Source organism: Gorilla gorilla, chromosome 1, assembly GCF_029281585.2.
Source record: "Gorilla gorilla gorilla isolate KB3781 chromosome 1, NHGRI_mGorGor1-v2.1_pri, whole genome shotgun sequence".
Classification (NCBI taxonomy): domain Eukaryota; kingdom Metazoa; phylum Chordata; class Mammalia; order Primates; family Hominidae; genus Gorilla; species Gorilla gorilla.
The window spans coordinates 106,014,891-106,040,591 of record NC_073224.2 but is presented as its reverse complement, the minus strand read 5'-3'; the positions used below and the strand labels follow the sequence as shown (position 1 = coordinate 106,040,591).

The window sequence follows — 25,701 nt, the reverse complement described above, 5'->3', positions numbered from 1 at the left end:
TCAAACTCCTGACCTCAGGCAATCCACCTGCCTCAGCCTCTCAGAGTGTTGGGATTACAGGCATGAGCTACGGCGCCCGGCCTTAATTTTTTGTTGTTCTTTCTTGTGCTGTGATGTCATAACCACTGCCTAATTCAAGGTCAGGAAGATTTACCCCTGTGTTTTCTAAGAGTTTTAGCTCTTACCTTTAGGTTTTTAGCCATTTTGAATTAATTTTTTATATGAGGTGGAGTAGTGTTCCATCTTCATTCTTCTCCATGTTGTTATTCAGTTGTCCAGCATGACTTTTTGAAAAGACTATTCTTTCCCACCTTGAATTGTCTTGGCACCCCATGTCAATTGAATGTGGTTTATTTCTACACCCTTAATTCTATTCCATTGATCTGTATGCCTTGACTACTATTGGTTTGAAGTTAAGTTTTGAAATTGAGAAGTGCAAGTCCTCCAACTTTGTTCTTTTTCAAGGTTGTTTTGGCTATTCTGAAGCCCTTGAATGTCCATATGAATCTTAGAGCCAGCTTGCCAATTTCTGCAAGAAAGCCAGCTGAGATTTTAATACAAATTGTGTTAATTCTGTAGATCAATTTGGGGATTATTGCCATATTAACAACAGTGTCATGCTGGGTGCAGTGGCCCACACCTATAATTCCAGCACTTTGGGAGGCCGAGGCGGCCAACATAGGGAGACAAGCTGGTCTCAAACTGCTGGGCTCAGGCGATCCTCTCACCTCGGCCTCCCACAAAATAATTTTTAAAAAATCAGCTAAGCATGGTGGTGTTCACTGTAGTCCAAGCTACTTAGGAGACTGAGGTGGGAAGAACTCTTGAGCCCAGGAGATCAAGGCTGCAGTGAGCTATGAGTGCCACTGACTCCAGCCTGGGCAACAGAGGGAGACCCTGACGAAAGAGAGAGAAAGACAGAGCGAGAGAGAGAGAAAAGAAAAAATAACCTTAAAATGTTTTTCAAGACCCAAGTTTCCATGTCACTTAATTCAGTCTCCCCTCAGGCAGATTAAACACTGAGATCTCCTTATATCCACTTAATCCCAGAAATGTAGTACAGTTCTTGGCACAGAGTAAGAACTCAATATATATTGGCTGAAGGAATGAACAAATAAATGAATTGGGATGAAATGTTTATGTGACAGTCTCTACAACCAGACTGTGAGCGCATCAAGTACATAGAAGATGTTCTATTCATCATTTTTCCTCCAGCACCTAACACAGTATCCAACACAAAATGAATGTGCACTAGATGCTATTTATTAAACTGTAGACAAGAGATAAATACTTTATTTCAAAAGTGCAAAGAAGGGAGGACAAATCACATTTCTTTTTATCATGTAAACTTGTACCAAAGACTTATGAATAGATTTATGAATTGGAGTAGAAAACATAGACATTTCTACCTTGAGGATATAGAAGGGAACTTAGGAAGTGAGAAGTCACGTTACCCTAGTCCTCTAGGTGCTTAAAGCTAACTAGTCCCGTGAATGAGAATCTAACCTATGTGAAAATCTCCAGCCTGTACCTGTACAGCATCAGCCCTGGGACAACACAGTCAGGGGCAGGCTGTAGTCACATCTCTTAGCCTAAGGATACACAGCTGTCAGGGAAAGTCCTGATGGCCACAGTGAAAAAGGTCATGGGTGGAGAGAAGCAAAGTAGGAAGGATCATTTGAAGCACAAACAAATGGGGAAACTGAACAGACAATCTCAGTATCACCACATCTGCTTCAAAAATAGCACACCAACTCCCTTCCAAAGTGCATCGTTACACTGCACCATTGTGGAAGAAATGGAAGAGCAGGATGGATTTGGCTGGCCGGAGTCACATCTTGGGGAAGCTGGCCAGGTTGGCAATGCCACAGGCGTTGTTCTTATTTCGAGCCATGAGGATATATCCTTTGTTTCCCCAGTTTTCTCCCCAGCTGTAAGACCAATCAAGAAAAATACTTAGTACTCTCAGTTTATTTATTCATTAAAATATTTACTGAGTATTGTGCGAGGTACTGATGGTACACAAAAATGAATATGATGTTTTTTAACTTTAAAGAGTTTAAAGTCAAGAAATAGGGAGAAGGCATAATACTGTAGGTATCAAAGGAGGGAAAGATTCCTTCTGATCAAGAGAATCTTAGAGGCTTGATGTAAGAGGTGGCATTTAAGCTGAGCCAAAAGGCTGAGTAGAATTTCGACCTGTGGGAAGGGGATGCCAGTGGAAGGGTGTGAAATGAACAACAGAGGCAGGAAAGTGTGGGGCACTGTTAGGATCATGTAGCTGAAAAGCAGTGTGCCTAACAGGGTGTAGTGGGAGAGATGTCTGGAAAGACAGATTGAGATCAGGTTGAATTACCTTTACTGCAAGGTTAAAAAGCTTCACCTTTACTCTGTGACTCATCATAGTGAGGAGCCAGTGAGGGATTTTGAGTGGGAGAGTGATATGATCAGAGCTGTATTTGGGGAATATTAATCTTGAAAATGTAAGTTTAGAGCATAAGAAAGAGGCTGAAGCTGGTGATCTTGATTTGGGAGTAAACCCCATAGAAGAGATGGATGAAACTATGATAGTGGATGAGATTACTAAGGAAATGAGTAGCGAGACTAGAAGACAAGAGAGACGACGTGAGACAGAGGAGAGAGAAAGAGGAGAGAGGAGAGATTGTCTGCATATCTTCCTGAATTGTTTTCAGTCCTCTTTCCCCAACCAGCAACTTCTCTAATTACCCAACACATTTTATTTAAAACCTGTACCCTCCCCCACTCTCCCCTTCTCCAGGGGCCCCCAGTGTTCCTGATCCTGCCCAGGTGTGTCCTTTCTTCCTCCCAGCTCTCTTGGAAGCTATCTCCACACATGGTACCTGATCATGAAAGAACAGGGTAAGTGCTTGGATCTGGGAGTCAAGAGAAGGGACAACACAGGACAGAAGCTGTGGGAGCCTTGGGAAGATGCTCAGGTTCACCTTGAGTTGGAACTGTGATATAAAAAGTTGCTTCAGGTTTGAACAACACCACTGCGTGAGTCTGTGAGCGACCCAGAGTTTAGGGCTTCTGCTCCTTGGAGGGCACTAAGGACAGGAGATTTAGCCAGTGCTGCTGCCAGGTTAATGGTGATCAGCCAGGAAAGGAAAACTATAATTGTTATCAATCTTCCCCTCCCCAAAAGTCACAAGGTGCTAAAGAGAAATGGGAAGAAGGTACCCTGGAGTTTTCTTTGTTCCCCAACATAGGAAAGTAAACACTAACTTTTTTTGTTTATATCTTATTTCTAAAAAATGTTTCTCTTCACAATCTTTGGCAAATTCTTATATACATGTATCTTAAGTGTATTTTGAAGGAAAAAAACTGTTCAAAGGAATATTAAACCTTTACACTGTTCCCCTACTGTTAAAGACAGACTGCTAATGGAAACCACCCTAAGAAACTGATCACATTAGAGACAAAAGAAAGTAAAAATACGTAATTCCAAAGCTCCTGCTGGTTCTTTGTACTGCTTTATCTCATGGTTAGTTAGGTCTGTCTTATTGGGCTCTGAGCTCACTGAAGGTGTCATCTGCTCGTTGGTTTATGTATGTCACTAAGCACCTTGCACACAGGGAGCATCTGCCCAGCACATAATTGAGCACTATTGTCTGGCGGATATGGTTTGGATGTGTGTCCCCTCCCAGTCTCATGCTGAAATGTGATCCCCAATGTGGGAGGTGGGGCATAGTGGGAGGTGTTTGGGTTATGAGAGTGGATTCCTCATGAATGGCTTGGTGCCATCGCCTTGGTGATGAGTGAGTTCTCCCTCTATTAGTTCATGCAAGAGCTGGTTCTTTAAAGAGTCGGCACCTCCCTCTCTCTCTTGCTCCCTCTCTCACTATGTGACATGCGTGCTCCCTCTTTTGCCTTCTGCCATGAGTAAAAGCTCCAAGGCCTCATCAGAGGCTGAGCAGATACTAGTGCCACGCTTTGTATAGCCAAACAAACCTCGTTTCTTTATAAATTACCCAGTCTCGGGTATTCTTTTGTAGCAATGCAAAATGGACTAACACACTGGCCATTAAGTGTCGGACTCAGAATTAAGAGCCTCTGACTGAGAAGATAGAAGTGAGAACTCTGAGATAATTTTTTCTTGATTTGGGACAGAGAAAGGAATATTGGGAAGCTGGAGGTGAGGTTGAGTGTTAAAAGGGTGACTGAATAACAAAAGTAGTGTTCCCATCATTACCTGTTTTTAATTATCCAGTGCTTGTTTCCCTTCTGGATTCCATATCCCACTGCCAAAACCGCATGGTTCAGATTATCGCTATTGCAGCTTTCATCATAATACACACCTAGAATACAAACTACCAGCGTGAGGCTCTATGCAATCCAAGGGTCACCCTGTGGGATCTCCCAGTCTAGGAGACTGTTTGAAGAATTCCATCCGTGTCAGGAGGGTTTACCACAGAGATGCTGCTCCATACTGCAGCAGTTGTTAATTTCTCTCTGGCCACCTCCATGTGAATACAAAGACTAAGTACTGAAAATACCCAAAGTCCTTCGAGAAGCCATCAAGTTTGTATCATAAAAGACAATGCTGTATAGGATCAGCAGCTTCTTACCTTTGCTGTAAAACTGGAAGGAGGTCAGGCTTGCATCAATGGCCACAGAGACAGGTCCCACTCGGGCCACTGCCCTCTTCAGGGCTTTCTCATTCCCCTCGGGGATCTCTCTGTACCCTCTGCATTTAGCTGCCTTGCCTGTTGGGTTGTACATACAACTCTCCTCCTGGAAGAAACAAGATTGTAATAGGACTAGGACAAAGCAATAGGCAATGAGTCAGTGAGTAAGAAACTCAACCAATATTTTGAGTGATGCCAGTGAACTAACAGAGGCAGCAGTCTAGGGTTTCTAGAGAGGGTCTGTTCTTCCTCAGAAAAACGAATATGAAAAGAGGATTCCCGCCTTCCACCACACATAAAAATCAACTACAGGCGGGGGGCGGTGGTTCATGCCTGTAATCCCAGCACTTTGGGAGGCTGAGGAGGGTGGATCACGAGGTCAGGAGATCGAGACCATCCTGGCTAACACAATGAAACCCCGTCTCTACTAAAAATACAAAAAAATTAGCCAGGCGTGGTAGCGGGCGCCTGTAGTCCCAGCTACTGGGGAGGCTGAGGCAGGAGAATGGTGTGAACCTGGGAGGCGGAGCTTGCAGTGAGCCAAGATCGCGCCACTGCACTGCAGCCTGGGCAACAGCGAGACTCCATCTGAAAAAAAACAAAACAAAACAAAACAAAAACAACTACGGGTGTTTTAAGACATAAATGTGGGAGGAAAACAGTAGGGAAAGATTTCTGAAATAAGATTTTTTTAAAAAGCATAAACCATCTTCTGGCCACATAGTATGTATTAGCCTCAGGGGGCAGGAAGGCACCAGCTGCTGTGTGGGTAGGAGGCCAAGGCCAAGGCTTAGCTAGAGGGAAGACCTGGGCCCTCTGCACCTATATCAGGGGAACTGGTGTGATCCTTGTGCTCTCATCAAAGACAAAATATGAAAGTACATAACAAGACACTAAAATAGATTAAAGAACTTAGCAATTTAGCCTATGACTTCCAACACTATATTTTACAGGTAGTTAGCAATGTTTCATTGGCAAGCCACAATTATGGAATCGAATAATAGCCCATGTTAAGGTGGTGTATTCTTTTCGGCAATTTATCTTCCTACAGACTTCCCCTTCAGAACCCTAAGGTTGCATCCACAAGAACATATTATCTACTACTCAGCAGGCTGAGGCAGGAGGATTGTTTGTGCCCGGGAGTTTGAGGCTTTAGTGTACTGTGATCATGCTGTGAATAGCCACTCTACTCCAGCCTGTGCAAGATAGTGAGATACCCTCTAAAAAAATACATTATCTAACATTATCTAAATATTAACAGCAATACCAGCATTTGATATGCCATTTTAAGATTACAGTGGTCTACTGCCTTGATATTTTTCAAGATACCTTTGTTTCTGCCATGTGCTCCAAATCCCTGATGCCTCCTGGTGCCAAAAATTACACAGAATTACAAGTGAAACAGAATATCTTGGAAATTGACTCAAAAAGATATTATGTGATGATACTTTAAGGTCAGAATAACCTGCATTATAGCTGGAACAAACTTATAATACCATCCCTTTAAAATGTTATCTGGCCGCCCTATCAGATCTCTTCCTTTTTATCTTTTTATTTTTTGAGACAGAGTCTCTGTTACCCAGGCTGGAGTGCAATGGCATGATCTTGGCTCACTGCAACCTCTGCCTCCTGAGTTCGAGCAATTCTCCTGCCTCAGCCTGCTGGGATTACAAGAGTGCGCAATCACACCTGGCTAATTTTTGTATTTTTAGTAGAGATGGGGTTTCACCATGTTATCCCAGCTGGTCTCAAACTCCTGACCTCAAGTGATCTGCCTGCCTCAGCCTCCCAAACTACTGGGATTATAGGTGTGAGCCACCGTACCTGGCCACATCTCTTCTTTTTTAAATTTTATTTTTTCTTACCTTTCTCCATTCATAAACGAATAAAACACATTACAAAAATTGCAAAGGAAAATTAATCATTTTACTATATTAAAATTAACTTTTTTTTTTTTTTTGAAATGCAGTCTTGCTCAGTTGCCCAGGCTGGAGTGTAGTGGTGCAATCTCGGCTCCCTGCAAGCTCCGCCTCCCGGGTTCATGCCATTCTCCTGCCTCAGCCTCCCGAGTAGCTGGAACTACAGGCACCTGCCACCACGCCTGGCTAATTTTTTTGTATTTTTAGTAGAGACAGGGTTTCACCATGTTAGCCAGGATGGTCTTGATCTCCTGACCTTGTGATCCACCCGTCTCAGCCTCCCAAAGTGCTGGGATTACAAGCGTGAGCCACCACGCCAGGCCTATTAAAATTAACTTTTCCAGATTGAAAGACATCATAAAAAGGATGAAAAGACAAACCTCAACTTTTAAATACATAGTATTGTATCCAAATATTCTTTTTAAACTTTTAAGAATCGCTAAGAAAGAGAAAAAACAATCCACTTAAAAATGGATAAGAGGTGGGGCATGGTGGCTCACACCTGTAATCCCAGCACTTTGGGAGGCCGAGGCAGGCGGACCACCTGAGGTCAGGAGTTCAAGACCAGCCTGGCCAACATGGTGAAACCCTGTCTGTACTAAAAATACAAAAACTAGCCGGGCGTGGTTGTGGGTGCCTATAATCCCAGCTACTCAGGAGGCTGAGGCAGGAGAATTGCTTGAACCCAGGAGGTAGAGGTTGCAGTGAGCCAAGATCGCGCCACTGCACTCAAGCCTAGGCGACAAAAGCAAAACTCCATTTCAAAAAAGAAAAAAAAGTGTAGGCCAGGCATGGTGGCTTACATCTATAATCCCAGCACTTTGGGAGGTGGGAGGATTGCTTGAGCCTAGGAGTTTGAGACTAGCCTTGGCGACATAGCGAGACAATGTCTCTACCAAAAAAAATTGTTGTTGTTTTTGGGGACAGGGTCTCACTCTGTCACCCAGGCTAGAGAGCAGTGACATGATCACAGCTCACAGCAGCCTTGAACTCCCAGGCTCAAGTTGTCCTCCCAACCAGCCTCAAGTTGTCCTCCCAACCAGCCTCCTGAGTAGCTAGAACTACAGGTGCACGCCATCATACCTGGCTACTTTTAAAAAATTTTTCTGTAGAGATGAGGTCTTGCTATGTTGTACCAGGCTGATCTGGAACTCCTGGGCTTAAGTGATCCTCCCACCTCAGCCTCCCAAAGTGGTGGGATTACAGGCATGAGCCACCATGCCTAGCCTCTACAAAAAAAAAAAATTTCAAAGGTTTTTTGCAATTGGCGGGCATGATGGCATGCACCTATATCCTAGCTATTTGGGAGGCTGAGGCGAGAGGATTGCTTGAGCCCAGGAAGTGGAGGCTGCAGTGAGCTATGACTGTATCACCACACTCCAGCCTGGGCAACAGAGTAAGACCCTATTTCAAAAAAATAAAAAGAAAAACAAATGAGCAAGAGATAAAAACAGTTAATTCACTGAAGAAGAAATGCAAATGGCCAGATAAACATACTGATAAAAAGGTGATTGAAGGGGATTTCTTATACATTGCAGGTATAAATTTTTCCAAATATTTTGGCAAACAATTTGACATTGTGTAGTAAAGGTGAAGACAGACATACCCTAAGACCCAGACAATTCAGTTCCAAGGCATTATATCCTAGTAAGAAATTCTTGCACATGTGCATGGGAGATATACCTAGGAATGTTTGCAGAAGATAAATATCCCTGGTAGATACATCTTACATTGTTACATACTAGTGGTATGAATTATACTGTCTTATCTCCTTAAGTGTCCATTTCCTCACCTATACATTCAAGATAAGTCTACCTTACAGAGTTGTTATGAGATTAAATGAAAAAAAGAAAAAGAAAAAATGCACTAAGGACACGGCTTAGAACACAGTAGCCATCATTTTTATTCTCAAACTTGCTGTCCCTGTTTCAGAGGTTTCTGTTGTGAAGGCCCTACATTATATTATCTATCAGACCCAGCCCTATGTGTATAAAAAACCCCTCAGGTTGCCTCCCTTTCAGATATGATTTCCTTCCTATGACTAGAGGATCATGCAGGAGGAACTGAGTTAATCCCTTATCTCTTAGATGAAGCAACTTGTTTTTTCTCTCATTTTATAGATGTTAGCATGTAAACTTACATAATTTGCTGAAATGTTCTGAAAACTCACACTGAGATCATATAAAATAAAGCCACACAATTTGTGAAAATAGCATGGTGGGTTTGTGGGTTTGTTGTGGGAGTGAGGAATTGAGCAGAGGGTTATAGAACCCAGCTCGGAAGTCTATGGGATAGGTAGCCTAGCCTCTGTTTTCTCTCCATGGCAGAGATGCAAATAGGAGCTATAGTAGCTTAAGCTCCCTAAATTCCCCCAGATTGTGGAAATCTTCTTGGCCTTCTGTGGGAAATTATTCCATCAAGAAAGCAGGATAGGATAACAGAAAACAGTATTTCTGAAATTGTTTCCAGTACAAAATATCATGCTGGGGAAGGAGGAGCCGACAGAGCTGTATAATTGTGTGGAGCAATCTCACCTGTCCCACATATGGGTAGGCATCTTCAGAGTCAATACCCCGGTTCTTCTGCACATATTGGAAGGCATTGGTCATGTAGCCCCCTCCACAGCCATCATTCTCAGACACACAATCCACTAGGTTCTGGGGACTCAGATTTAAGAGTTTGCCAGTTTTCTTCTTGAGTTGGCCCTCCAGGGCACCCACAGAGCTAAAAGCCCAACAGGAACCACACTGACCCTGAAAGGCATACAGAGAAACTATCAATCTTTGCTGTTTACATTTTCTATATCTTCTCTCTACCTGCCTGAAGAAATTCCATGTGTTCTAAAAATTTCAGCACAAATGTTGTCTTTGTTGTGAGTCTTCCTCTTCCGCTTAATATCTGTTGCACTGTTCTACTGCTATTGATTTTTGCTACCATTTTTACTATTAGCTACAGTAAAGCAGAGCACAGTACCAGCTTTGGAGGCATTTGTCCTGGGTGCTAACCCTGACTTTGCCACCCAGTAGCTATGTGACCCCGGGTAAGTTACTAAACTTGCCTGTGTCTCAGTTTCTCTATGCATAAAATATTGTTATAAGGATTAAAATATTTAACTCATGTAAAGAGTTAAGAAGTTTCTGACAAACAATAAAATCTCAAAAAGTATTAGCTATTATTGTTTGTGCAGCTAGATTGTAGATTTTTCTTTCTTTCCTGTTCTATTTTTTTAGATTGAGATTTCCTGAGGACACAGGTTGTGTCTTAGTCATCTTGAATCTCTGCTGCCTAACACTGCATCTGGTAGGTTCTGGGGGTCAAAAAGTGTTTGTTAAATGAACGTTAAATCAATTGTTTATCTTGCTGATACAATCCTGTGTTGTTTGGGTTGTGAAAAAACTGACATTCTCATGCTAGTAAGAATGTAAGATTGCAAAAACTTTTTTGGGCTGGGTATGGTGGCTCATGTCTATAATCCTAGCACTTTGGGAGGCTGAAGCGGGCAGATTGCTTGAGCCCAGGAATTTGAGACCAGCCTGGGTAGCATGGCAAAACCCTGTCTCTACAAAAAATTTTAAAAAATTAGCTGGGTGTGGTGGCATGTGCCTCTAGTCCCAGCTACTAGGGAGGCTGAGGTTGGAGAATCACTTGAGCCTGAGAGGTTGAGGCTGCAGTGAGCCATGATTGCGCCACTGGACTCCAGCCTGGGTGACAGAGACGCTGTCTCAAAAAAAAAAAAAAAAAATTTTGGGGGGGAAAGGATTATTTGTGACCTAACAATTCCAATTTTAGGACTTATTTTGCATAAATATTTGTACATGTGCACAAAAACATATGCACAAGGGTGCTTATTGCAACACTATTTGTAATAAAGAAAAACCAGGCCGCGATGGCTCATGACTCTAATCCCAGCACTTTGGGAGGCTGAGGCAGGTGGATCACCTGAGGTCAGTTCAAGACCAGCCTGGCCAACATGGTGAAAACGCATCTCTATAAAAATAGAAAAATTAGCCAGGCGTAGTGGCGCGTGCCTGTAATCTCAGCTACTCAGGAGGCTGAGGCAGGAGAATCGCTTGAACCCGGGAGGTGTAGGTTGCAGTGAGCCAAGATTGCACCACTGCACTCCATCCTGGGCAACAGAGTGAGACTCTATCTCAAAAAAAAAAAAAAAAAAAGAAAAGAAAAGAAAAAGAAAAACCAGAAACAACCCAAATGTACAGAAACAAATGAGGTTAAATAACAGAATGGGAATGGGGAGATGTACCTTAATTCCTTGCCCTCTCTTCCTGGTGCCCTTTCACCTCAAGAACAAAGCAGCAGAAAAAGGAAAAGGTCATGCCAGATTACATATGCACACCCAGAAGAAAGGAGAGTACCTGATTTTTGACAGGAGTAACATATCCTTTCTTTCGATAGTCGACAGAGTCTGGGGCTCTACCTTCCCAGTCTGGGATATAAAGGGTGTCATTACTGCGGGAATGAGACAGGGGTACTTTGAGTCCAGTCATCTTCTGAACCACCTCTTCACTGGTCTAAGACAAAGAAGAAAGAGGCCAGGCATCAGCAGGGAACTAAAGCAAATGGTGCAGGTGGGACAGGAGCTGAAGCTATACTTACCATGTCCCCCAAGTGGTTCATAGCCAGTTCATATGTATGGACGCCAAGAGAAGCCTCAAGGTTATGGATGGAAATATACTTCAGGTTTTTTTCCCAAATTAAACGCCGAGAGATTTCATCCACCTAAACAAAGCATAGTCAGTACTTGTATAGACTGTGTACAGTTACATATGTAATATTGTGAAGGGTTTTAGGAGAATAAAGGAAACTCACAATCATAAAAGTTTACAGTTTAGTTGGGGAACTAACCATGGAATTATTAAGAGCCTGCAAGAAGAGATAATATGGAAACAAATACAACACAAAGCTCTGGAGAGACAGAAAAATTGCTTATAGATTAACAGCATTAATCTTAGAACTCTTCCCACAAAAGAAATGTAACACACTTATAAAGCAAAGGAAGGATACAATTTGACAGAGGATGATTTGAAGCATAGGAATGAAAACCGTATGTTAACATGAGTTAGGGAAGAGGGACTGATTTGCTTGGAATAAAGCATTTGGATTGAAGAAGGGAGTCTGGAAGCTAAGATGGGAGAGCTCAGGTCTCAGCCTTCCTGCCATGCCCCCTCCAGGACCCCAGGCACCTTGTTGTTATATTGCTTCCTGTGGGTCTTCTTCCATAGCTCCCAGTGGGTGTCCAGTATCTCCTCAGGGTACAGAGCAAAGCTCACCACAGGTAGCAGCAGAACCTTGAGCCCCCACATCCTGCAGAAGAATGTAATTAGGGAAAACTCTTCCATTTGGCAGGGAAACAGAGGAAAACTAGGCTTTATGAGGAAGAGAAAGGTAGATGGAAAAAGGGTGATAAAACAATGATAGTCAGGAGGGGCCTGTGTTTAGATAGGATGCTGGTACATCTGGTTCCAAGGACTTTGATCTAGGGAGATTTAGCCATTTCTCTCTCTCTCTCTCTCTCTCTCTCTCTCAGGAGATTTAGCCAACACACACTCTCTCTGTTTCTCTCTCTGTCTCTGTCTCTCTCTCTCTCTCTCACACACACACACACATACACAACCAGAAATGGATAGAAACTGGACAATCAGAATGGGCTCAGTGCCTGTTTCCTCCAGGGTCCCTAGCAGGCTTGGAGACAAATAGCAAGGTGGTAGTGGGGTTCAGAATACACAAAGGAGAGATTTCCGTCTAAGTTTTGCTTCCTGATCATTTCTTCGAGGCATTCTTCTCTTTCTTGCCTAGATTCTGGTACTTTCCCAGATCTTGTCAGAAGAGGACAAGGGAAAATATGACAATGTTTCCTGTTTTCTGAGACATTTTATATCTCCTCATTCTCCTTATGCATTTCTTCCTCCTTTTTCTCTCCCTTCCCTCCTTAGGCAGGAAACTGCCCTAATCTTAACCAGATGCTGCGGGCAAGGTTTTTTATTTTTCCCCTAACAACAAAAACCCACTGTGGCTGCCACAAAGGACAAGAAGCCTCAGATCCAAGGTTTGTTAGAAGAATGTTCAGACTGAAAAGCAATGTTCTATGATGATGAAATTCACAGCTTTTCATAAGTTTACTCTAGTTAGCTTCACTCATTTCTTGCATTGGCTTTCTTAATTACAAATCCTCCATTTTAAGAACAATTTGCAGCCTGCAGCATGACATATGGCTTACACAATTGCTTATAGTCCATTTATATGTAATTTTGCAAACTGGCAAAATGTCCAGTAGGACATTTAAAAACTAGAGTGTTAAGGGCTTTGAGATGTCTCAGTGAATAGGAAGCACTGAGCTACTACCTCCCCATACCACTCTCCTCCTCCTCAGTAAGGAGTTAACCCTTTTGATCCTTGTTGGCCAAAGTAGAAAACACTGCAGAAAGGCCACTCTTGAAGGATGGGGAAATGATTCCCTATATACTTTGCTTTTACTAACAATCATGTATGTATATATATAAATCATACAAGGAATTCTACAGATTTCCAGGCAGATTTTATTTAGCCAGGGAATGACCTAAGAAGTGCATCTCTGCTTTCATCTGCAGAGGCTGAAAGTTTATTGTGATCCTCAAGTCACTACATCCCTAATACTCAGAGAATTGACAGGAATGAAAAGCTAAAAGATCTAGGAAGTTGCAAACGTTACCTGCTGATGGAAATCTGTTGTCTGGCTTCGTTTCGGCAGCAAAGTGTGGGCACACCATCAGGGGTGCTAGATTTATTCCATCGGGATTGCGGAAGTCAGCTCCAGTGGTCGGCTGGAAAATTTGGGTAAGAGGAGGAGGCGGGGATAGAAATGCTGAGAGAAGGAAGGGTAGGGAGGAGGGAAGGAGGCAGTGGATTTGCAGTGTTTCTGTGTGTATGCGGCATGTGTGCCAGGGTAGGGAATTACTAGGTATTTAGTCTCACAAGACTGTCTTTGGTGGCAAATAACAAGACCTCAATATCTATTGACTCAAATAGGAGCTTACTTTCTCTTTTGGTGAGTAAAAGGAAGGACACAGCCCTAGTCTCTCCCATCCTTCTTCTTCAATATCTTTATTTTAATATTGGGGGATTATATCTTTTCCTACCCCTTTCTTGTTAGGATTTACCTCTCCAACATTGAAACCTATTTTCAAATTTGTGTCTGACTCTCACCTCTGGGATGCGGTAATGAACATGAAAGGCTATAAAAGAACAATGTAATGGAAGCCATAGGCTCCAGAATTCTTTGTATTTTTATAAGCTTGTTGGTTGCAAGTTGTCATTACTTCCAGGCAGAATAGTTTTCCCAGCCTAATGTGGTTTTGCTGAAGGAGGATATGCCCAGAAAGTCCAGATGAAACTGTCTTTAAAAGTAACCAAAAACAGCAGTCCTGGTTATTTATGACAGCACTTGAATCAATGCCGTTAAGTTCTGATGGACTCACATGTGACTCTGTTGCTAAAACTCTCAGGTGGTGGGATGCCCGATAAACATCATCTGTCTCAATTAAAATCCCCAATCTAGGACAAGTCACATGAGCTTCTCCAAATGCTTCCCCAACATCCAAGCATGTGACAGATCATAAGAATCTAGCTGAGTCCTCAAACCACACCCCAAACTTCATTTTCTTCCATAAACAGATGTGGGGAAGGAGAAAAAAAGGCTTCTTGGAATAGAAAGGATAATAAATGGGATCTGTAATAGACTCAGTTTCTAGCTGGATTCCATGCATAAACCCTCAAAAATACAGGCTTATGCCTCTGGATTTTAAGAGCTGCTAATAGGCTAGGCACGGTGGTTCACACCTGTAATCCCAGGCCTTTGGGAGGCCAAAGCATGTGGATCACCTAAGGTCAGGAGTTCGAGACTAGCCTGGCCAACATATAGTGAAACCCCATCTCTACTAAAAAAAAAAAAACACAAAAATTAGCTGGGCATGGTGGCACACACCTGTAGTGCCAGCTACTTGGGAAGCTGAGGCAGGAGAATTGCTTGAACCCAAGGGGCAGAGGTTGCAGTGAGCCAAGATCGTGCCACTGAACTCCAGCCTGGGTAACAGAGCGAGACTCCATCTCTCACAAAAAAAAAAAAAAAAAAAAAAAAAAAAGTTGCTAATGAACCAACATAGTCTCCTAGAGGGAAACCAGGTCCAGACTTGAACAGTTTAAATTTCACTCATTTTAATCCAGAAAAGGACATACTGGGGGAAGGCATCCAGATGTGCCCTAGTGGTTTTCAAGTCCCAACTCTTCCCCTCTCTCCCAAGAACCCGGGCAACGCCCACCCCAAAACCCCCACCTCATGGTCAGAGCATTCCTGCTGATGTTACTCAGAATGTGTCAGGATCAGGAGGACAAGTGGGGGGGAGGCGTGCAATGTGATCAGAACCCTATGATTTCTGATTCCTGAAATTAAAGACACAATGTGCCTTATGTTTGTATGTCTGGAGCTTAAACTATAGATTCCTCTAGTTGTGGGTGCCTGTTGTTTATGAACTGGAAAGGAATGATAAAGCCGCAATCAAGATCACACAACACAAGAAATTTTACAAAAGGAAAAAATATTTTGTTTGAAAATCTTTGCTACATGTCATTATTTTTGCCACTGTAAAGCTTAGCACAGATGCCAGCAATACAGAAATGGCCAACAAGAAAACAAAACAATCAAAAATAAAACCCTGAAGGAAAAGCAAAAACAAAACCCCCAGAGCATCTTCTCACTATCCTCCCCTTCCCCAAAAGCCCTATAATAACTGTACAATATTATAGTCCTGATCACATTTAAAAAGTCGATTATTAAAAAACAAGGGTTCCATTGGAAACTCAACTTTTTGGTTTCGTAAATTGTGATATAAATATATATGTATACTGTAAGTGTGCACATAGAATAAAAAAATAAACTGTCTCCTTTTTTACTCCACTACCTGGCACCAGACTGGAGACATAAGGAAGGGAAACTCAGCAAACGGACATTCCTTTGGCCTCTTCAAGGCCATCCTTGCTCCTCAGTCCCCTATGACTACATTTAATATATCTTCTCATTAATTCAGTCTTGCACTTTAGCTACTGGCCAAAGCCAATTAAAAAAAAAAAAAGCTGGTATCTACGACTGTTACCTGAGGAAGGTAAAGGCTGGGTAGTAACCTGTATCTGCATTTATATGGCTATTGTTAATTACCAAGTGACCCTGTTGAGATGGGTGTCCAGGCCCCATCTATCATACGGAATTATGATACGTGCACTCTAAAGCAAAACCCAATCTCAAGATTGGAGGGAGCAAAGAGGAAAAACCTCTTAGGGCCAGAGAGACTTAAATCTCAGTTGCTTGCTAAACTGGGTATTTTGAGTATGGGATGAAAGAGGCTACTTTGCAAGAGGGCTTCGTATTTGGTTTACACTCCAACAATGAGGATTTTCACTGGGACGGCTAATCCAAGAAGTTGAGTTTCCATGCAGAAATAACCTCTACAGAACACACATCATATGTGATTCTGACAGAAAAATGCAGCATTATCTTTATGGCCAAGTCTCGGGTTCCAGAAAGGGTTTATCTTGCCAGCCTATTTAGGTAATGTTTGCAGATCTTCCAGATAAGGTGAGAGCACCAAAAGCAGGAGTAACCCAGCTTTATCACTGAATGTGTTCGATAACAGACAATCATATCAACAGCCGACTTTCTATATTTGCTTTACAGTTGTATATTGGCTGGGCATGGATGCAAGCGCAGCAAAGACGTTTATTTAAATATTCTTTGGCTGCAATACTAAGTGGAAAATACCTGGAAGATTTAACTCCTTAGGACTCTTTGAAAACTACACAGAAAGACAAAGGTAAAATCGGGGACAAATTTTGCATAACTCCCTAATAGGGAGAAAGAGTGAAATACAGAAGCACGTGTGCGCGCACACACACACACACACACATACACGTACACACACACACTCTCACTTACTCACATGTTTCTTTCCAGAGGGACTGCTCACAGGCAGCAAAAAGAGCCTATGCTCAAACTTGCTAAAGCCCCATATATACCTACAATGTTTCATGGTCCTCAAATATGAGGACATTTCTCCTCTCCTCCACTCTCTTCAGAATTTCTTTCCAAAAACAAGCCATACTATCCAAGGCAAACAGTGGATGTCAGGTTCTTCTAACCTGCCTCTTGATCTTAGCACAAATCAACACTATACAATTTCAGGTCAGGAGACATAAGGAAAGGTGTTTTAACTTCACCCAGCCTCAAATTTTCAGACAGTCCTAAAAGCCTTGGAGATTCATTCCATTTCTTCTATAAATGTTACCTTAGAGAGGCAACAGAGCAGGGGAACAGCCAGAGGGGAAAGGGGGTACATGTCAGGGGTGAGGGAAGGGAAGGGAGAGGAACTTTTATTCTGTTTACAGAAAGATTTGCTTTTTAAAAACAAACAGTGATTTTTTTTCTCCCCCACCCCTTATCCTCACCCCAATAGTTCTATTCTGAAAAGGGGGGAAACATAGTTAGATCAGGGAATTCTTCATTGTTGTAGCTGTTGCTCTGATCTCCCAGCATGGACAGCATCTCCTGATAAAAGAAAAAGATTAAGTTTGGGTCACACACCTTGATCTCTTACACTTACCAAGTTCTACTCCACCATTCCCCTGCACTACCATCCCTGACCCCGAGTCTTTGCTGTGCTGAGCTCTTAGCCTTCCTTACTTCCAACAACTTTGACTCCTTTAGATCGCAGCCTTTTTTCCTAATCCCTTCTGTCTTCCTCCTACAGTTCCACCTTTTTCCTTTTCCTAGTTCTCAATATTTTCAAAGGGAGAAAAATCTGCTTGCTGTATTTCATATAACCCCCTATAGACATATATGGAGTCTCTTATCCTATTTGTTTTCCACCAAGACCTGTTTTGCTTTCTTTCAATCTTTGCTTTAAACCAGCTCTTCCTTTGTCCTGCCTAAGATTACTCCATTCACTCTTGCAGTCCCTCAGGACTTGTGTAAATAGACCATTATGGCTATAATCATTATGTTCTATTTCATTTACTTTTTATAATTTTTTAAATGGAACACTTCATGAATTTGTGTGTCATCCTTATGCAGGGGCCATGCTAATCTTCTCTATATTCATTCCAATTTTAGTATATATGCTGCTGAAGCGAGCACTACTTTTTATTTTTAATCATTCTGTCTCTTTTAAACCCAAAGCTACTGTGACTTGGGTATATGGAGCTATTTGAATGAGCTAAAGTAACTTTCTTTGGCATCTTCCTATGGTGCTAAATTTGTCTGTTCCGGTTAAATGGTATGTATCACACTCAGTTCATACTCCTTTTTTGTTTGTTTGACAGGGACAGGATCAGGCTAGTTGCTCAGCCTGGCTTTGAACTCATGGCCTCAAGTGATCCCTTGCTTCAGCCTTCTAAGGGGCTGACACCATATACACAAGCACCACTGCATCTAGCTTCTGCAATCTTTTCAATAACTGACAGTGATCCCTACATTTATCCCTCTCTGTCTTCTCACATATACCCCCAACCAAACACCTCAATCCAGGCATGCTTCCTTCACTGTCTCTCCTCCTCCTGGACCCTTTCTCTCCCAGCTTCTAATTTTTGAAAGTCTTTTCACTCTCTTACCTGGAAGACCTCAGGCTGGCCAGGTTGCTGTGCTGGCGGTTGTTGAACATGTTGCTCACTAGAACTTGAACGATGATGAGGCTGCTGGCCCTGCCACTGTGGCCAGACACCCACACCCTCTGCTGTCCGTGTCTGGAATTGTCCTGCAGTCTGTCCAGTCTCAGGAGCTAGAAATACAGCAAGGAAGAATAAACAACTCCAATCTACACAATTCCATTGTGTACTAATGCCACAAGTAAACAACTATAGGTAAGCCATTAATTTTACCTAGGATAACTCTGTCCTTCTCTCTGCCAATCAATGCCTTTTCTATCTCAAAACTCAGCCCTAAATTAATTCTTCTTCTCCAGGCAGCCTTTCCATAGAGTTCTTTACTCATTTAGGTTAAATGTGCATACTATTAAATGTATAAAAATTCACATGATTTTTGTTATATGTGCTAAAGTATTTTTCATGTGGGTAGTTTTTTTTTTTATTTTTTATTTTTTTGAGACGGAGTTTCGCTCTTGTTGCCCAGGCTGGAGTGCAAAGGCACGATCTCAGCTCACTGCAACCTCTGCCTCCTGGGTTCAAGCGATTCTCCTGCCTCAGCCGCCCGAGTAGCTGGAATTACAGGCATGCGGTACCACACCCGGTAGAGACAGGGTTTCTCCATGTTGGTCAGGCTGGGGTTGAACTCCCAACCTCAAGTGATCCGCCTGCCTCAGCCTCCCAAAGTGCTGGTATTACAGGCGTGAGCCACCGCACCCAGCTGGTAGGTTTTAAATTCTAAATAGATTGTCACCTTGCATTTCCCTACAATCAGGTCAGTGTACCCACAACACAGGCAAACAACTTTAACTACCAAATCCTTTCTCTTTAGTGGTGCGATTTTCCTGTTACTCTCCTTATGGTCTGGACTCACCAAAGTTAGATCCACGATTGGTGAGACTAGGGTAGGCAGCAGCACCAGGCGATGCAGTTGGAGCACCAGGGAGGGACATGGAGCTGAAGGAGGATGGAGTCTGAAAGCTGCCCACACCAAATTGGGAAGTACGAGTCTTAGCAGTAGCCTGGGTAGCCACCTGCTAAAGAGAGATGGAGAGGGGATACAGAACAAATACAGCATTAACATCATTGCACATACCATGCCTATGAGAGTCAACACTGTCAATCACTGCATCCTTCTGAACCATGCTCATCACTTATTTCCTATTGTATATTTCTTCCAATTAACTCTCAATCTCTCGACACTATTTTTTAGGCAGCTGAGATAAAAATACAAAAAAGCAATGAACTATGGGATTAATAAAAATTGTAAGAATTAAATGAAAGCATCTTATAAACTGTGAAGTTATATAAAACTAGAGGCATTCATAACAGTAAAGTATTATATGCAGGCCAGGCGGGGTGGCTCATGGCTCATGCCTATAATCCCAGCACTTTGGGAGGCCAAGGCAGGCAGATCACCTGAGGTGAGGAGTTCCAGACCAGCCGGGCCAACATGGTGAAACCCCCGTCTCTACTAAAAATACAAAAATTAGCTGGGCATGGTGGCACGTGCCTGTAATCCCAGCAACCCAGGAGGCTGAGGCAGGAGAATCACTTGAACCCGGGAGACAGAGGTTGCAGTGAGCCAAGATCGCGCCACTGCACTCTAGCCTGGGCAACAGCGAGACTCTGTCTCAAAAAAACAAACAACAACAAAAAAAGTACCATATGCAGAGAAAAACTACTCTGCACCATTATTCTGTCTGTTCTGCATTCATTTGTTCCTAATGATGTATTTTTTATAAAAACTATTTTCTCATGAGAGTTCTGTATATGCATTATAGAATATTCAGAAAGTGAAGGAAAATATAAAGAAAATAAGAATCATTCATAATTCCATGGTTAACATGTTTGGATAATTTCTTCCAGTTTCTATTTTCTCATGCATTTTGTACACAATTGAGATCATATTGCATATAACATTCTGGAACCTGCTTTTGGTTTTGACTTTTTAAAACTATTACTTGTATAACATAAATATATAGTAATATTAAAGAATCTTTCTTTAGACAATGTATTTATTGTGCGTTATATTATATATATGAATATTATAAAAGAATTTTTCGGCTGGATGCGGTGGCTCATGCCTGTAATCCCAGCACTTTGGGAGGCCGAGGAGGGCGGATCACGAGGTCAAGAGATCAAGACCATCTTGGCTAACACGGTGAAATGCCATCTCTACTAAAAATACAAAAAATTAGCCAGGCATGGTGGCAAGCACCATGTAGTCCCAGCTATTCGGGAGGCTGAGGCAGGAGAATGGCATGAACCCAGGAAGCGGAGCTTGCAGTGAGCCGAGATCGCGCCACTGCACTCCAGAGCCTGGGCAACAAAGTGACAGTCTGTCTCAAAAAAAAAAAAAAAAGAATTTTTCAGCCAGGCGCGGTGGCTCACGCCTGTAATCCCAGCACTTTGGGAGGCTGAGGTGGGCGGATCACAAGGTCAGGAGGTCGAGACCATCCTGGCTAACATGGTGAAACCCCATCTCTACTAAAAATACAAAAAAAAAAAATTAGGCGCAGTGGCGGGCGCCTGTACAAGTCCCAGCTACTTGGGAGGCTGAGGCAGGAGAATGGCGTGAACCCGGGAGGCAGAGCTTGCAGTGAGCCAAGATCGCGCCACTGCATTCTAGCCTGGGCGACAGAGCAAGACTCTGTCTCAAAAAAAAAAAAAAGAATTTTTCAACTTTTTTGTAAACAGACATCACTGTAAGTTAGTCATTAATTTTCTCCTTTGCTCCTGCCTTATGGAGTCCTAAACAAAGAGGAAACATCTTAGAATTTACTCCAAAACAAATCTGAAAATCAGACGTGCTCAAAATGTTCCAAGTGAGCAATTCTGATTTAAGGTGAAAACCACAGACTCTACTGAGATTTTTTTTATTATCTGTGATTTTTAATTAGCTACTCTCAACAAAGATGGAAATTGGAAACTGGAGAACAGGGGTTGGGGATAAGGTATTTAAAATAGAAAACACTGATTTTACATACGGAAAAAAGCCCAAACAAACAAAAAATAATACACAGGGAACAAACAGATGATAAGTTTTACCTGGGCAGAAAAGCCTGAGCGGGTAGTAGGGGTCCAAGTTGGGGCTGCTCCTTGGGTGGGGTTGGAGTGGCGGGAAATCTGGGCCAACATCTGTCCCGCAGAAGCTGATGGCTGGACAATGGTTACAGGAGGGGCTAGGCCACTATTCCTAGGAGTGAATAAATGAGGTAAAAGATTAAAAGGACAGATTTATCACAGAAGCTAGGAATCAAAGGACAATCTAGTGCTCTCCCTAGATCCCCTTGACTTCCTGCAGGTTAAGGAAAATTTGATAACAATTTGGAAAAGACAAGAAAGACTGACAGTCACACACTGACCAGGACATACAGAGATGGAGCCTAGAACATGGCAATAGGACAGGTGCAAAGAAATAGGAGGAAGAAAAGCAGCTTGTTTGCCTCACGCTAGGCCCTACAAGCTTCACTGCTTTTTCTGAAGTAACCAGAGAAAGCAAGGGAAGAATAAAATTTGGATTCAGCAGCTGAATCCCTCAGGGCCCTGTAAAGCAGCACATATATACGGGGCTCACCTGAAATTCTCTGCCGGCCGGGGGGTAGGAGGGAATGTGTTGCCCTGGGAGAATAGCTGTTGGGTGGCAGGGACAGTGCTGGAGGAGATGCCTTTACTCTGATCTGTGGACCAAAAGGAGTTGGGGAAGGGCTAGTCAAGGGGCTGTAGTATATTAGTTCAGCAAGTTCCTATTTACTCAGGTGGTATTATGATTAAGTGGAAAAACACTGGAAGATTACTGATTGGGCAGTGGCATGCCCATCAGTAAGTGATCTAAATGAGAATTTAAAAGGATAATGAGAAAGAAACATACCCGCATTGATGTTGTGATAGATTTCTGAAAATCTTGGATCTCTATCCTGGGCAAATAAACCATCTGACTTCTCAAGGGGCTTGCTGTGTTCTGGTCCTGTGGTTGTCACAGGCTGAACCACCTGTGGAATACAATGATAAAAATAACCATTAAAGATTTAACATGACAATTCAATAACCCTAAAATTCATATACAACATATGTACATTCTAACTAGTACTGGAGAACACTTCCTAAGTAAATACTCCCTACCCTCTTCAACGAAGAGGACACAACTCACCTGGGAATGATTGTAGCTGGCCAGTCCATCTCTTCCTGGTACCATGTCCAATTCTGTTTGCTGTTGCTGCTGCCTATATGTCAAAGGCCAGTTGACAAGACAAATAGAAAAAAAAAATTTTTTTTTAAAAGAATCTGGAGAAAGAACCTTAAAACAAATTAAACAGGCCGGGCATGGTGGCTCACGCCTGTAATCCCAACACTTTGGGAGGCCGAAGCAGGTGGATCACCTGAGGTCAGGAGTTCGACACCAGCCTGGCCAACATGGCAAAACCCCGTCTCTACTAAAAATACAAAAAATTAGCCAGGGGTGGTGGCAGGCACCTGTAATCCCAGCTATTTGGGAGGCTGAGGCAGGTGAATCGCTTGAACCCAGGAGACAGAGGTCACAGTGAGCCTAGATCGTGCCATTGTATTCCATCCAGCCTGAGCAATGAGAGCAAAACTCCTTCTCAAAAAAAAAAAAAAAAATTAACCAACCAAACAAAAAATATATGGGATTGCAAATGACCACCCCCTGGGTGACTGCTCAACAGATGATTATTTCACCCTTTCTTACCTGGGTGCCAGCTGTCCTGAGCCCATCTCCAGGGGTAAATTAGCTGTGGGACCTAGTTGTGGCCTCTGGATTGTGTTGGAGAGTGTAGGCCGTGGTTCTTGGCTAGAGTTCCTAGGAAACCAGAGTAGACAGTAAAGAGGGGGTGGAGGGGGAGGAAGGGGGGAGAGAGAGAGAAAGAGAAGAATCAGATTCCATATGTAAAGCTCTACAGATTCACCTGTAGGTGGAACAATCAATAAATTCTTCATTAAAGTCCAATCCTACAGTTAATCTAGGGTGTCAGTTTCAGCAAATAGAAACCATGTTCTATGACACAGGGGTCATCTTGTTGGGTTCTAACTCCTTCTAGGTATTCAAAACCTGGTTGTTGTGAATGTGTGTATATATTCATATAAGGTATTTTTTAAAAGCATAGGTAAAAAAATGAAAGTACGTATACTGTACATCAACAAAGACTATCTGGAGTGTGAGAATTTTATTCCTTCTCTTTGTATTTTTCAATACTTTCCACATTTTCTATAAAGAATATTTATTTAAAAATAAAATACTGGCCAGGCACGGTGGCTTACACCTGTAATCCTGGCACTTTGGGAGGCTGAGGCAGGGTGGATTGCTTGAGCTTAGGAGTTTGAGACCAGCCTGGGCAACATGGTGAAGCTCCGTCTCTACAAAAAATACAAAAATTAGCAGGTGTGGTGGCGGGCTCCTGTAGTCCCAGATACTCAGGAGACAGATGGGAGGATTGCTTGAGCCTGGGAGGCAGAGGTTGCAGTGAGCTGAGACAGTGCCACCACACTCCAGCCTGGGTGACAGAGTGAGACACTGTCTCAATGAAACAAACAAACAAACAAATCCCTAAAAGCTAATTAAAATTAATCATGGTAGGGAAAATGATACATAAACATGGAGAAAGCAATTATTTCCAGAAACTCGAGTCCTTCAAACAACTTAAATTTTTAAAAATTTAAACAAAATGGAAACACAAAAATGATGGCTGTTGTGTAATATAAAGATGCAAAAAGACAAAAATAAAGAACTACAATGACCATGACCATCCACTTGAGTCCTAAGTTAATAAAAATTTCTAACTCAATCCACTCTGTTATACTAAGTTAGTTAGCAAAGAATTAAACTTTACAAGTTCTAAAGACTGAATTGGACAAAACTTGTCACTAGGTATTATTCATACTTGCTAAGTAGTCATAATCTGATCTTCAAGAGGTGGATTCAAGGCCAATTCTACGGAAAGAAAAGATTAAATGGCAAGGTGGTAACCTGACAATTGATACCTACTAGATGGCTATAATAAAAAAAAGGCAATAACAAGCGTTAACAAGGATGTGGAGGAATCAGAGCTCCTGGGAATGCAGAATGATGGGGCAGCTTTGGAAAACAGTTTGGCAGTTCCTCAAAAGGTAAAACAGAGTTACTATGTGGCCAGCAATTCCACTCCTGGGTGGAATTCAAGAGAATAAAAACATATATCCACACAAAAACTAGTAAACAAATATTCATGAAGGCATTTTTTCAGTTCCTTATCCCTATTTTAAATATGGAAGCATTTTTGATAACCAAGAAGTAGAAACAACCAAATGTCCATTAACGAACATACAGACAGTATGTGGTATATCCATACAATGAAATCTTATTTGGCAATAAAAAGAAATGAAGTACTGATACATGCTACAACATGTATCAGTACAGATAACCTCTGTAAACATTATACTAAGTAAAACAGGCCAGTTACAAAGGAATTACAAAGTCTATGATTCCATTTATACGAAACGTCTAGAATAGACAAATTTATAAAGACAACAGATTCATAGTTATACAGAATTTCAGAGCCGGGGGAAAGAACAGGGAATGACTGTTAACTGATCTAGAATTTCTTTTGGGGGAATGAAAATATTCTGAAATTAGACTGCAGTAAGAGTTACATAACTATGTGATATATTAAAAAACACTGTATACTTTAAATGGGTGAGGTGTATGGTATGTGAAATATATCTCATAAAACTTTTTTAAAAAGAAACTGAGAAAGAAAACTCAAATAGAAAAGTACAAAAGAGAGGAACAGTAACTAATGAAAGAGGAGGATGTAGCTATGCTCTAAAGAAAACTGACCAAATCAGGCCCACTGCCTGTTTTTCTAAATAAAGATTTACTGGAACACAGCCACATTCTTTCATTTGTCTATGACTGTTTTCATGCTACAGCAGAGTTGAGTAGGTGGAATAAAGACCACATGGCCCACAAAGCCTAAAATATTTACTATCTAGCCCCACTTATAGAAAGAGCTTGCCTACCCCTGCTCCAGAGGAAAATCCTGCCAGACTAGAGCAATAAACTGGTGTACAAAACATAATCCTTTCCAGAAAGAGTTGATACATAGAATTGAAACTAAACCCTTCCATCTCAGGACCTAGTCTCTGAATTATTGTTTGTAAAATCTTACTCTGGCCAGGTGCAGTGGCTTACGCCTGTGATCCTAGCACTTTGGGAGGACGATGGACTGCTTGTGCCCAGGAGTTTAAGACCAGGCTCTGCAACATGGAAAAATCCCATCTTTACAAAAAATACAAAAATTAGCCAGGTGTCTTGGTAGATGTCTGTAGTCCCAGCTACTCAGGGGACTGAGGTGGGAGGATCGCTTGAGCCTGGGAGGTTCAAGCTGCAGTGAGCCATGATCACACCACTGCATTCCAGCCTGGGTGCCAGAGCGAGACCCTGTCTGAAAAAACAA

At 42.2% G+C, this 25,701-nt stretch overlaps 2 protein-coding genes and 1 non-coding gene across 14 annotated transcripts in view; all 3 read right to left on the bottom strand.

Moving 5' to 3' along the window:
- Nucleotides 1-1,261: 1,261 nt before the first annotated feature.
- CTSK (cathepsin K) lies at nucleotides 1,262-16,345 on the bottom strand. The gene is made up of 8 exons (XM_019021838.4): nucleotides 13,275-16,345; nucleotides 11,770-11,890; nucleotides 11,183-11,305; nucleotides 10,942-11,097; nucleotides 9,103-9,321; nucleotides 4,590-4,755; nucleotides 4,214-4,319; nucleotides 1,262-1,931 (listed from the first exon to the last, which is right to left on the bottom strand). The coding sequence occupies exons 2-8, from the start codon at nucleotides 11,887-11,889 to the stop codon at nucleotides 1,832-1,834; spliced, it is 990 nt and encodes a 329-aa protein (XP_018877383.1). The 5' UTR covers nucleotide 11,890; nucleotides 13,275-16,345; the 3' UTR covers nucleotides 1,262-1,831.
- ARNT (aryl hydrocarbon receptor nuclear translocator) overlaps nucleotides 15,140-25,701 on the bottom strand; it is a 66,592-nt gene continuing 56,030 nt past the window's right edge. For 7 of the 12 annotated variants that reach the window (XM_004026601.5, XM_004026602.5, XM_055358271.2 and 4 more), the window contains 8 exons: nucleotides 22,959-23,069; nucleotides 22,401-22,473; nucleotides 22,122-22,242; nucleotides 21,828-21,930; nucleotides 21,299-21,446; nucleotides 19,122-19,284; nucleotides 18,218-18,384; nucleotides 15,140-17,156 (listed from right to left, as the gene is read on the bottom strand). In XM_004026601.5, coding sequence (XP_004026650.1) covers nucleotides 17,067-17,156; nucleotides 18,218-18,384; nucleotides 19,122-19,284; nucleotides 21,299-21,446; nucleotides 21,828-21,930; nucleotides 22,122-22,242; nucleotides 22,401-22,473; nucleotides 22,959-23,069 — 976 coding nt within the window. In that variant the 3' untranslated portion in view covers nucleotides 15,140-17,066. The remainder of the gene's footprint in view (nucleotides 17,157-18,217; nucleotides 18,385-19,121; nucleotides 19,285-21,298; nucleotides 21,447-21,827; nucleotides 21,931-22,121; nucleotides 22,243-22,400; nucleotides 22,474-22,958; nucleotides 23,070-25,701) is intronic. The other 5 variants (XM_019021846.4, XM_019021854.4, XM_055358242.2 and 2 more) reach the window with 1 other exon arrangement.
- LOC115932152 (U6 spliceosomal RNA) lies at nucleotides 17,637-17,744 on the bottom strand. The gene has a single exon (XR_004068475.1). It is a non-coding gene; the product is annotated as a U6 spliceosomal RNA (small nuclear RNA).

Coding starts and splice junctions, on each gene's coding strand:
- CTSK (XM_019021838.4), bottom strand. CDS start 11,889: ATGTGGGGGCTCAAGGTTCTGCTGCTACCTGTGGTGAGCTTTGCTCTG. Junction 4,756..9,102: donor CCTACCCATATGTGGGACAG/GTGAGATTGCTC, acceptor TGTTTCTTCCAG/GAGGAGAGTTGTATGTACAA. Junction 1,932..4,213: donor CACTGGATAATTAAAAACAG/GTAATGATGGGA, acceptor TTGGTCTTACAG/CTGGGGAGAAAACTGGGGAA.